Source organism: Oculina patagonica, chromosome 8, assembly GCF_052425735.1.
Source record: "Oculina patagonica isolate OP01 chromosome 8, crgOcupat, whole genome shotgun sequence".
Lineage (NCBI taxonomy): Eukaryota > Metazoa > Cnidaria > Anthozoa > Scleractinia > Oculinidae > Oculina > Oculina patagonica.
The window spans coordinates 32,812,597-32,825,721 of record NC_135765.1 but is presented as its reverse complement, the minus strand read 5'-3'; the positions used below and the strand labels follow the sequence as shown (position 1 = coordinate 32,825,721).

General features: G+C 37.3%; 1 protein-coding gene across 1 annotated transcript; it reads right to left on the bottom strand.

Annotated features, from left to right (window-relative positions):
* Positions 1–2,545: 2,545 nt before the first annotated feature.
* Positions 2,546–3,475, bottom strand: LOC144664454 (trace amine-associated receptor 6-like). Its single transcript, XM_078525571.1, has one exon. The coding sequence runs from the start codon at positions 3,473–3,475 to the stop codon at positions 2,546–2,548; it is 930 nt and encodes a 309-aa protein (XP_078381697.1).
* Positions 3,476–13,125: the final 9,650 nt, after the last annotated feature.

Below are 13,125 nucleotides of genomic sequence, written 5' to 3'. Positions count from 1 at the left end.
CATTGAATTTGATATTTGTCAACATGGATCTAAGGCATGGCAATATACCAGTTAATTCTGATTATTCATCAGGCGGTCGGAAAGAACTTTAATCTTATTATGTTTGGTTAAGCAAAAACGACCATTATGACAAGCAAAGTGATTCTCCTTCCGAGATCATTTGAAATTTGAGACTTCCTCAATTTCGAACGCCGGATTCAGATCATGCTTCAAGCAATTTCGCACGTACCCGTGCTGCGCTATAAAAAGATCAATTTACAGTGGGAGAGGAGGGGGTGTTAAAGGAAATTTTCGCACACGCAATATCCAAACTCAGGGGATAGAAAATTAATCAAGAAATTGTGAGCCACCAAAACTTCTAACTGAACACTTCTTAATTAGGAACTGCAGCATGATAGATTCCCTAAATTAAGTATTTTATAGCAACTTCTTGTGGTAGCATAGTCAGTGGTGACATTAGTTGTGATAATAGCAGAATCCACTTGATAAAAGCGACTGTGAAATACATAGAAAGAATTATTTGCCACAGGCTAAGTTTTGAGAAAGAGGAGAAAGGAACATGCAGAAAGCAAAATGAGATGTGGCGTTGAAATTCCGCCGAGAGCGCGCGGTAATTCGGACTCTACTCGTGACATGCGTCACAAACAATCAATCAATCAATGAAATTTATTTATCCTCGGAGCTGACGGGAGCTGACTCGGCCACTAGCAAACATATGCTAATATGCCGAGAAAAAAAAACACAAAATGTGTATATATACAGAACGAAAAATTAACTAATTGAAAAGTATCAAGTTAAATCATAAAAAGAAACTATCTAGCTGCGCACACAAGTAACCATGACAACAAATTAAATGCAATCCACAAAATGAAATCCTGTCAGAACAAGATGCAATGAAATAAAATTAACTCTTTTAGAGGACTTTTTTACAAACATAACGCCATGAAAACAGAGATAATCGACACTGATTATGAAAAGGTACGTTTAGCGGGAAAAATAAATATTTAAGTCAATTAACTAACGAAATGTTTTTCTTCTTTTCACACGCGCTTTTAACTGTTTCCACATGCACACTACTTCTAAACCAAACGGTGTTTGTTTTTAATTTGTAAATCTTACCTTCTTTTTGATGTTTCATGATGCAGGTAAGTACCTGATGGATAACACATTTGTAAATCACGCAACAGCAATTGTATTCCGTTGTGAGAAACGTGAAACTTCTTTCAGGCCCTTTTATTCAACGCGCGACAAAGTTCGTTTCGCGATGCAGAGCAAATTCAAAAATTTGACGTCATAAAGACAATCTCATCCGTCAAAGTTTGCCGCGCGCACATTTTCACGGCTGCGCGCGCAGTTAGTCGTGAAGGTATGGGCGTGGCATTTAAATTTATCCTTGGTGATTTGGGAGAGAAAGTGAGGTCATGTAGTAGAATAATATTTTCAGATGACTTAACAACCAGCTCAGTCGGATGCCAAGCTACTAATTTTAAAATATGGAAGGAGGAGGAACCGCAAAATAGCCAACACCGTTAACTTCAACAAATACACTTTTACCATTCATTAGTTCCTACCATATGAATTTCTTCACAACTTGTATTTTTAACGCTGGGTCAAAATAGAACTTTGATAATTCTTCGCCGCATCACGAAGCCGTTTCTACTTCCCTTTCCTCCTAGATTTGTACACTGCAACGAATCAAACACGTTTTTAAGTATTGGTCAGTGCCATAATTTTAAGGGTAGTTTAAGTACAGCCAGCAAGGTAGCCTCCCAGCCCTGCACCTCCTCTGAAATAACAAATTTATAACATTACGCGATAAGCCCCCAGTGTGACAAAATGTGGAAAGGAATTACAAAAAAACCTCTCTGCATTATGTGAAAAAAAACTGAAAACATTCTCGTAATACTGAAGTCTATATCTAGTGTACATTAGAAACAGAGAGGCTTCAGTGCAGTGTAGCTAAAATTGTTGTTCGCTTCAACTTAACTTGAGAGACAAAGCTAGCAGATAAGACATATTTAGAGTTTCACCAGTTTTGCTGTCGACTAAATTGTCCAAACTTGACGACCATCGACAGTATCCTGAGTATGATATATTTGTTCATGTTTTTTTTTTTTTTTTTTTTTTTTTTTGCTGAATCGTTCCAATTTTTTGTTTGCCCCTTTTGCTTCCTTTTTTTTCGCTTTCTTATTCTCGTTACTTTCTACTCTTCATATCCTATCTTTTGGCCAAAAAGGTTTTGAGATTATCAATGGAAAACCCTGAAAAGGGGACCTTGACCAATTACAGGTGTACTGGCCTGTTTAGCAACGATTTGGCACCAAAAATGGATTTTGTTTTTCTTTGATTAGCTCTGTCAGAATGCAACTGATATTCAAAATGAACAGTCCTGTAGAAAGGTCGATTCAAGCTCTATCAGATTCTTATCACGAAATCCACTGACGTGCTAATTAATGACGTCACAAGTGAATGAATGACTGCACCTCCAAATAGCGCCTGAATGCGCGTTTAGGAGTGAAAGGGTTAATGTCGAAACTTCGAACAGTCATTTTATGCACAGAGTTCGTTTAATAGTAGCTCTGAAATCCCGAATTCTCATCGCATAGATCCAAGGATCCACTGCTGAGCTTGTAAGTGCCAGAGACGCCGTCCACATCCACGCTCGGTTGTAATGCCTGCGACGACACAAATCACTTGTGACTATCTGCAAAATGCTGGTAATGCTCATGGGCATTGAAAGGGAAACCGCTAGAAGAACAACAATTGCAATCGTCCAAGCTGTCTTCTTTGTCTTTTTAGCTTCTATTGTGCGAGTTGTTTCTGCGTCGGTTACCGCGCTTTCCTCGTCTCGAGAAACGGCCGAGACACTGCTCTCTGCAACAGCGATTCGCCTTGACTGCTCGCGCGCCGCTTGCAGAATCTTTCCATAGCAGTAAAAAATGATCGGCATTGGAACAAGTCCGGTCAGCACACCACTGACAATCCACATTTTTGGCAAGTTTTCGTTGCTAACTGCAAAGTAAAAGGCATTCAGCGTGAAGCCGAATAACCAGACGATTCCGATTGCGATGTAGCAACGCTTAACTGTTACGATACCGTAGTAGCGCAATGGGTAGATGACCGCGATGTATCGCTCGACACTCATCACACACAAAGTATGCATGATTATTAAAGAGCTTGAGCTAGCGATAAAGCTTTCCAGCTGCAATAGATGCTCTTCTCTGTATTGCCATGAGACAACGTTAGTTAGCAAGATGTATAGCGGATTTACTGCGAGACCCACGAAGAGATCAATGGCGGATAAAGAGGCTACCAGATAATAACATGGCTGATGAAGTGTCTGGGTTTTGAAGAAGGTTATCAGAACAATAACATTTCCAATTATGGCCGCTGATCCAGACACTGAGTTTAAAATTCCCAGGATTATCGCTGAGGCAGAGGATATCTCTCCCGTGCACTGTAGTTGATCTGCCATCACTGAGTCAAAATTGCGAGCAATTCTGAATTAAAACGGGTGTAAATACAAGCGTCTGTTCCCAAAACAAAAACGCTGAAAACGACAATTGATATGAATTGCCCTCTCGTGACAACTAGAAGAAAAACATTACTTATTAAAGGAATTTCGAATTGTTCTTCGAAACACTTTTGTAGTTCCGACTTAGTTAGAATTGATCCCCTGAAGTTAAAATTCGGGATACCGTATTGAAGCGGATAGTTCTTTTACTATCCATGATTAAACAGATGGCCCGCTGAATTCTTTATTGCATTTTTCATTTGTTTCCTAGAGATAAACAATAAATTGTTTATATTCAAATATACGAAATTAGAAATTTTCCGTCAGTTTACTTTTTTAATGAATGATGGTATTAGGTGTATATTCGATTGAGTTCGATCATAAGAGTAATTAAAAAAATCAGAAAACCGCAAAGCAAGGGTCTAATTTGTCCATCAAGAATATGATTACAAAAATTGTTGGAGAGCACAAAAAGCATTGTAATTGACAAAAAGAAGTCCGTATTAGTAACCCTGATAAATCTAAATTTTCTTTTTGTTCAGTGAATAAAAAGATAACAGTTGAGTTGTTTTGGCGAAGACTGTCTACACAAGTGTGTTAAGTTAATTGTCCAATTCATACTCAAATTTGGCTTGCTGATTACTATAACCAGATTAAAGGTTTTTGTTAGGCCAAGTAAAAAAAAATGTTTCTCGTCCCCGCCCGCTTCATTTTTTTTTTTGGGCCCGCTTCTTTTTTTTATTTTTCTTTCTATTTCTTTCTATTTAAAGGAGTGTACAATAAAATTTTAACTTATCTTATTTATCTTATTTGTTATTAGGAAAGTTGAAACGAACAAAAACCAACAGGCGTTACTCCTCACTTAAGTACAAAGAAAATTCTGTAAGACATGGCTTTTGTCTGCGTTTAAATACGAAATCAGGCCACAATTTTAAAGTCTCGGCACGCTAGGTCCGTACAGGAGAGGTCAGGATTTATTTTGCAACTTCGCTTCTGGAGAATTTGGCGATGGAGGAAATAACAAATAACAAAAAAGCGCCCACCCGCTCTCTTTTTTATAAAAATCCGGACGAGAAACATTTTTTTCTTTACTTGGCCTTGCAGTTTCAGTTAATTTTAATAGCCTGAGTCGTGTCTGGAACGCTCTAAAACTATGGATATACTAGATTGGCCACGTATATTACGTTGCGTATAAAGCATTGTTCCTAGGCCTTTAGTAGCTTGTTTCGAAAAATACAAAATTCAACTACAATTAATAAAATGAATCGTTTTGTGTGATGTCAAAATTAAACGTTTAGGAACGTTGGATGTGCTCTACAAACAGGCGTCATACATAGTGGTCTGCTTTGTAAAACAAGAAAAAAAATAGCGAAAATAGAGGATGCAGGGGTTTTTTTTTTTTTTTTCAAGGTTTCTCACTTAGTTCTACCGGATAACTTTGAATTTCTGGCTCTCAGTAGGCTTCTTTCTCTTACATTTTTATGTGAAAATATTTTAATAATTTTACGGCAAAAGGTTGGCTTCAATTATATAAGCACACCTAACGCTATGTTTAATAAACATTGTGCAAAATTCATAAAGCTATATATTATAAAAGTTGGATTATTTAAGGGGGCTGTGCCAATATGGTATTTATTTAGTGGAAAAGAAAACGTCAAACATTGTAAGATTGGTAAGAAAATATTAAACAATCGACATATTAAATACAGGGGCATCAAAGAATAAGAATAAGAACTTTAATAGTAAACTCACCCACACGGCTTTTCAGTTACTTTTTTCAATAAAAAATAAAAACTACTTAACTCTAATATTTACAAATAAAATCGAAATTAAATAAAATAATGACTAAAAGTTTAAAAGAAAACGATTCCTAAGGTTTGTTTTAAAAGAGAACAGGGATTTAGCGTTTATGATTTTAATATCAAGGCTGTTCCATAGGTTTACGGCTTTGTATGTGAGTGTTCTTTGGCCTGCTGCGGTCCTGAACAGAGGAATTTGCAAGCTTTGGTGTTGGCGGGTTTCTCGTCCATGAACATCAGACCTTTTTCAAAACTTGTTGCTTAAATAACTGGGTGCTAAATTATTTAGACATCTTTGTTGTTGTTCATCACTGTTTACATCTCGTATTTTGAAGTTCGCTCACTTTAAAAATAGATCAAACCCATATTCGAGCCCAGTCCTCCTATGTTTAAAGATGCTTTGTCATGGATTTTAACAGATTTTTGAAGAGCCAAGATATATTTTTGTATCATAGGAAACCTAAAAATAATGGTCCATTTTGTTATATTTTAGCAATGAAACTGTTAACAAGCGTCTTCGGCTGCGGATGGCTAGAATGGGGATGGATTGTAACTTGAAAAATTGAGGTTAAACTTTTTAAGTTGTTTTCGTGCGCCTTCAAAAGCATCGATATTAATAGCCGTGATTTGATTTCTCTCTGCAAATTAAGGCTATATCTTCCTTACGATGTTCAAAGATATAGAGGATATTACATGGTTGCGCGGAGATATGAAATTTATCTTCGAGTGTTCAAATCGATATCTCACGAGTGAGCGCAGCGAACGAGTGGGATATCGATTTGAACACGAGAAGATAAATTTCATATCTCCAAGCAACCATGTAATATTCTGTTTATTATATAAACCTACTAATTACGATGTTTTTGACGATTTTCCGAAGATTGCCGACCATTTTCCGACGATTTCCGAAGATTTGCAAAATGTTGTCCGAAGGTCGTACGAATGTTTACGAACATTTTCCGAACTTTTCCGAAAATTTCCGAAGATATCCGAAGATTGCCGAAGATTGCCCAGAAAGATCCGAAGATGTTTCGACTTGATATTGATTTACTTTGGCTCATTCAGCATTGAAACAGGGCAAACTTGTCAGAAAATGTTTCGAAATCGATATCTTCACATGTGAAAATAACATGTTATTTTCACGTGTGAAAATATAATTTTTTCGCGCGAAAGATTTCCTGGTATTTCACTGATGTTTATATAATAAAATGTTTTTCATGGGTTAAGTTGCCAACCACTAACTTCAGAACAGTTTGGACCAAAAACGTGAGAAAGCCCCCGGACGTTGCTCCTTTATGAAACCCATCGAATGTTAAGAGGGACCTGCTCTTAGGATCACCTGTACATATGCAAGATAAATAAAATCGATTTTCTCATACTTTGTCAGGATAAACTCTTTTACTAACTTGTTTCAAAAATGTATCTTTGAGATTGTTTCGATTTTTATTTTTTTCGTCGAGACGACTCTTCGGATTTGGCCGCTCGAAGCGCCAAATTCGGCTCTAAATTACCACTTTTTTCGAAGGCGAGCATAAAAAAAATAATCCGTAGCAGCAAAAGCTGGTACATAGTATTAAAATATCATCTTTCAACAGTTATTTAACGCTCTCAGATCCGAATAAAATTTAAATCTGAATTTTTATCAAATTTTCAAAATTATATGCTTCGGCCATGTTGCATCACGCTTAAATTTAGGTCAACTTCGTGAGCCAAAAAGTCAATCTGGTACATGGATAAGGCTGTCAAAACTATTTTTCTGAATAAAGGTATCACTTCATCTTCGATTTTATCCAAAAACTAGCCTGGGTAAATAAAACGGAAAAAATCGAGAGCGGCTGGAAAACTTGACACTTGAGCTAATTACTTGACATTTTGACCTTTCATGTTGCGATTGTTATCGCACAGATTGATCTAGAAAGTTCGACTTTGGGTCTTATTCCCCGTCAAATAGTATTTTTAGTCTCCCAAATAACCGAGCGAAATCATTTATTATATTTTACAGTAAAAATCAAAGTCTCTTCGAGATATCGACGTTTTTGCATGAAGTATGAGTCGAAGGTTTATCCTGTGCATTGTTCTTCGAACTTATCATTACAGTTTCTTTGTAGTTTAATTTAACAATTTCCTATCTTCGCGGAGGAAATGCAGCCATATAATTTTGTCAAAAATGGCTCGTTCGCGCCGGGTATTTATACACATATTCCTTAACATTACACAAATAAACAGTGCAAATTTCAGCGAGATCTGACAATTCTATACTTTAAAACTGCAAGGACCTTTCTAACCTTTCGAGGCAGTCGATTACGGCAGCGAAATTAGCAAATGAAACAGCAAAATATGCGTTCGACGCTTTGTTTTTGCGACGCTATATTTGAATTGTTATAGGTAGACCGCCGTTCAATGTGTTCAAGGCCGTATCGTTACGATTGCTCCATGAAAAAGCACGAAAAAAAAAATACGGATATTTCCGACTACTGTCGGAGAAAACATTGCGTAAACAAATCGTTACACTCAAGCTGCGTTTTGTCTAGGCTCGGCGAGGGTCGGATATCAAGACCCAGGATTAAACAAAAGCCACATATACAGTGAATGCTTTCGAATTATATTTGAAGATGAAATACGAAAGAATTTTGCTGTCTTTGACTGAAATTCCACTCGAACTGCGTAGATACTATCGCATGTTGTAAAGCCGATTCATGCAACATTGCTCTCAACGCGATGTAAGTGCTAGTGATTATTTCAGTATTCGTGTTTTAGTTACGCAATCCATTGTTTGTGCGACGCTTTTTATAGATCGCCTTTCAGACACACGTGCGTTGAGATAAGAAAGCTGACATGTCACTTTTAAAATTGTTATATAACGTTTGTAAATGTGACAAGTCACGTTTTTTCCACGAAATCGCAAGTGATCACCCACAGCGGAAAGTAATCCCTTGAGAAATTTAAACAGTCCCTTGAGAAATTAAAAAAGTCCCTTGAGAGTTTACAAATATGTGGATCCAAATTTTGTCTACTAACCCCTATTCTACCATTTTTGCTTGTTTAAGCCTCAAATGAACATTCTTAGCACGTTTATTTTGAGTTACAAATTCTGCAAATTACATCTGGCGGTTTGGCGAGGTCCGACAATGCACGCAATGAAAATATCAGTTTATAAATCACCACCGAGATAAATCTTCCTTAAAAATCGAAGAATAGATAGTAAACTAAATTAATAACACATTTTCCTACCTTTATCGAGCCTATTTTGACGAGAAGTGGTAACGTAAATGCGTCCATTCTACGAATCCATAAACTGTCGGCGAATCTTCTCAAGTTACATATTAACCACAGACACAGGGTACCCAAGCACCCCTTGAAGACTGGGGAGGTGGGGGACGGGTTTTGTACAATGTGTAAAGAAAAACGACTCAAAAAAACGAAAACGCTAAATTTAAAGGCTATAAAGCAAGTTATAGTGGACATTTTGCTTTAACAATTAAAAAACTCTTTGCTTTCGGTCACTTTTCTTGTCCCCAGTTCTTTACTCTAAAAAGGTGCGACACAGGATAATATTTATAATGATAATCATCCTTAGTTTAGTTTTCCTTTTTTCTTTCCACCTGACACGATTGTGTTATCTTTGCCTTCAATAAATTAATTCGCATCTTGGGCAAATAGATACCTAACAAACTGTAGGAAAAATACCGCCGGTATTGGGAATTTTACATGCGCGTTCTCCGTAAATGCATTTTTTCTCTTCAACATGATAGATATCCTAAAATCAAGGAAGCATGTTTGTCCTCTTGTAATTTCAAACACGCATTTCTTTGTCTAGTCTTTTGAAGGCAGTAACTGATTATTCTTACTTTCACTAACATCAGAAGCACTACCTTTTTTAGTACTGGAAATTTTTCATGCTTCGTTCAATAAAAGATTTTTTCGCCTTACACACAGGGGCCTGGGGACAAGTCAGTTTCACATATTAATTCACTTACAACAGTCACAAGCGAGGGCAAGCTCACTTAAAACAGCAATGTACTCTGCGTTTAGTTTGCGTTGAAAGTTGTAAGTTGACAAACTTTTTCAAACTCAGGATTCATTATAGAAAATAAGGTTAAGGTAAAGTCTGTGTCCGAGCCAAGTGGCCCGTAAATAGCCGGAGTTTATCCCGGTTTTTGTTACATTAAGCGACTAGGAGTATTGCTACTCCCCCTGGATGGGATGCAAGTCCATTGCGGGGTTACCCCCAGCAGTAAATTTGCCGTTACCCATTTATACAGCTAGGTGGATAGATGTACCTTGTGGAGAGAGCACAACGCAGCACCCCTGCCAGGGCTCGAACCAGAGCCGTTCGACTCAGAGGCGAGCGCGCTAACCATTAGGCCACTGCGCCTCTCAGTTAAAGAAAATACTCTCTAAATATTAATTTATTTTCTCCAACTGACCTGAAATCTCGTTTCTGAGATGATATAAGGCATGCATGTTAATTACTTTATATCTTGCTAAAACAATCAATCAATCATCTACCGGTATAGTCAGGCAAAAAGTGCTGATAAATGGGTTTAAACTCAGGAACTAGATCAGCTATTAAAAATTTTGTCATTCAGCCAGCAATTTGAAAGTTTTCAGAGTTATCAGAGTTCCTCAAACACCTTGTTGTGAATATCACAGCGTAACCATATGTTAGATAACTATTCTAGCCATCGGAATTTAATAACAAATAGAAACCGTTTCTTTTGGGCATTACAAGAATAAAAAAATAAAACACCAAAAATCTTGAATTACTGGTACGCCGTACAAGCTATACGTACCTTCAATTTGGCTTTGATCGATTAGCTCCAGCTAGCTTTACTTCGGGATGAATACACCCTCCTTCATCGCCCACATCAACATGGACAGTCCGTACACCATTTATCCTTCCGTTAGACAACATGGCGTCTATGAAATCTTTGGCGTTCTGCACATCATGGCCTTCGTTGATGTGTCGTCTGATGTGGGCCTTAATTGTGGCCGCCTTTCTGTCGCAGGCACCTTTCCCGCCTTGGGGGTCGCTGAAGTCAACTCGGTGAACGCTTACACCCGTTTTGGTCTGCATTAAACTGCATGTTGCCAGCAAGACTGAGTTATGGTAACACCCAGCATAGTCCTGACGAATAAAGGCAAATGTTATCTCGGGATGCTCGGATTTTAGTGTGCGCAGAGTGTGCTCCATGATGCGTTCAACTGCAGAGGAATCTTGTAAGGAATTCTCAATGATGTGCACGAATGCCTGGCTTTGACATCAGAGCAGCAGAAGAAAAGCAGATGATGGACGACACACGGCAAGCTATACTTGAACAAGTGCAGTTGCGGCATCCAATCGTGTATGACAACCTTGATATTTGTGCCATGTACAGGGAAAAGCGGCTGAAGCAACTCAGTATTGCAATGCTCAATACAGTGTGCATTTATTTTGACATTTCTACAGAGGGATTTAATTCCAAGCGCAAAGCAGAGTACATTGCTGTTTTAAGTGAGCTTGCCCTCGCTTGTGACTGTTGTAAGTGAATTAATATGTGAAACTGACTTGTCCCCAGGCCTCTGTGTGTAAGGCGAAAAAATCTTTTATTGAACGAAGCATGAAAAATTTCCAGTACTAAAAAAGGTAGTGCTTCTGATGTTAGTGAAAGTAAGAATAATCAGTTACTGCCTTCAAAAGACTAGACAAAGAAATGCGTGTTTGAAATTACAAGAGGACAAACATGCTTCCTTGATTTTAGGATATCTATCATGTTGAAGAGAAAAAATGCATTTACGGAGAACGCGCATGTAAAATTCCCAATACCGGCGGTATTTTTCCTACAGTTTGTTAGGTATCTATTTGCCCAAGATGCGAATTAATTTATTGAAGGCAAAGATAACACAATCGTGTCAGGTGGAAAGAAAAAAGGAAAACTAAACTAAGGATGATTATCATTATAAATATTATCCTGTGTCGCACCTTTTTAGAGTAAAGAACTGGGGACAAGAAAAGTGACCGAAAGCAAAGAGTTTTTTCATTGTTAAAGCAAAATGTCCACTATAACTTGCTTTATAGCCTTTAAATTTAGCGTTTTCGTTTTTTTGAGTCGTTTTTCTTTACACATTGTACAAAACCCATCCCCCACCTCCCGGCCCAGTCTTCAAGGGGTGCTTGGGTACCCTGTGTCTGTGGTTAATATGTAACTTGAGAACATTCGCCGACAGTTTATGGATTCGTAGAATGGACGCATTTACGTTACCACTTCTCGTCAAAATAGGCTCGATAAAGGTAGGAAAATGTGTTATTAATTTAGTTTACTATCTATTCTTCGATTTTTAAGGAAGATTTATCTCGGTGGTGATTTATAAACTGATATTTTCATTGCGTGCATTGTCGGACATCGCCAAACCGCCAGATGTAATTTGCAGAATTTGTAACTCAAAATAAACGTGCTAAGAATGTTCATTTGAGGCTTATTTTTACTGTAAAATATAATAAATGATTTCGCTCGGTTATTTGGGAGACTAAAAATACTATTTGACGGGGAATAAGACCCAAAGTCGAACTTTCTAGATCAATCTGTGCGATAACAATCGCAACACGAAAGGTCAAAATGTCAAGTAATTAGCTCAAGTGTCAAGTTTTCCAGCCGCTCTCGATTTTTTCCGTTTTATTTACCCAGGCTAGTTTTTGGATAAAATCGAAGATGAAGTGATACCTTTATTCAGAAAAATAGTTTTGACAGCCTTATCCATGTACCAGATTGACTTTTTGGCTCACGAAGTTGACCTAAATTTAAGCGTGATGCAACATGGCCGAAGCATATAATTTTGAAAATTTGATAAAAATTCAGATTTAAATTTTATTCGGATCTGAGAGCGTTAAATAACTGTTGAAAGATGATATTTTAATACTATGTACCAGCTTTTGCTGCTACGGATTATTTTTTTTATGCTCGCCTTCGAAAAAAGTGGTAATTTAGAGCCGAATTTGGCGCTTCGAGCGGCCAAATCCGAAGAGTCGTCTCGACGAAAAAAAATAAAAATCGAAACAATCTCAAAGATACATTTTTGAAACAAGTTAGTAAAAGAGTTTATCCTGACAAAGTATGAGAAAATCGATTTTATTTATCTTGCATATGTACAGGTGATCCTAAGAGCAGGTCCCTCTTAAGCCGTGAAACTACAATGAGCGACAAAAATTAGGCTTTGCTAGATTGTGCTCCTAAAAGTGGCATATTATGCTTCTAGCAGTGCTCAAAAGTTTGCCAAATTATGCAAAAATTATGCCTGAATTCCCAAATTATGCTTCTGATTTGCGAAATTATGGTCACAAAATGACGTAGATTCTGTACATAGAGGTGCGCAATAACGACACAAAATTATGATGTTTTTCAAATAAACTGTTGTTGCAAATTTATTTGTGTTTTATGGAAGTTTGTCACGGCCGTCAGCTGTGCAAATTAGCTGATCGCATCTCTGAACCGTTTGTAAAATGCCTCCAACGACTTAACAATCGCAATTGTATAGCTAAAACACGCATTGCAAGAACAAACTACCTAAATTTCATTTATTTCTGTAGAAAGTACACCATATTTACTAAAGTTTATGAATTTATGCTCCAAAAAGTGCTAAAAATTGCTAATTATGCCGTGGCAGTGCTCGTTTCACAAATTATGCTTTTTAGCTCCAATTATGCCAAAAATTATGCTAGCACAATCTATTTAAGCCTAAAGAAAATCCTTGAGACAGTTGGTTGAAATAATACTAAATTTAACATCCCATTTTCCGTGCCTCCGATTTCATTAGATTAAATTAGACGCGGAAGAA

Excerpts from the sequence above, each read along its gene's own strand:
- LOC144664454 (XM_078525571.1), bottom strand. The coding sequence starts at position 3,475 with ATGGCAGATCAACTACAGTGCACGGGAGAGATATCCTCTGCCTCAGCG.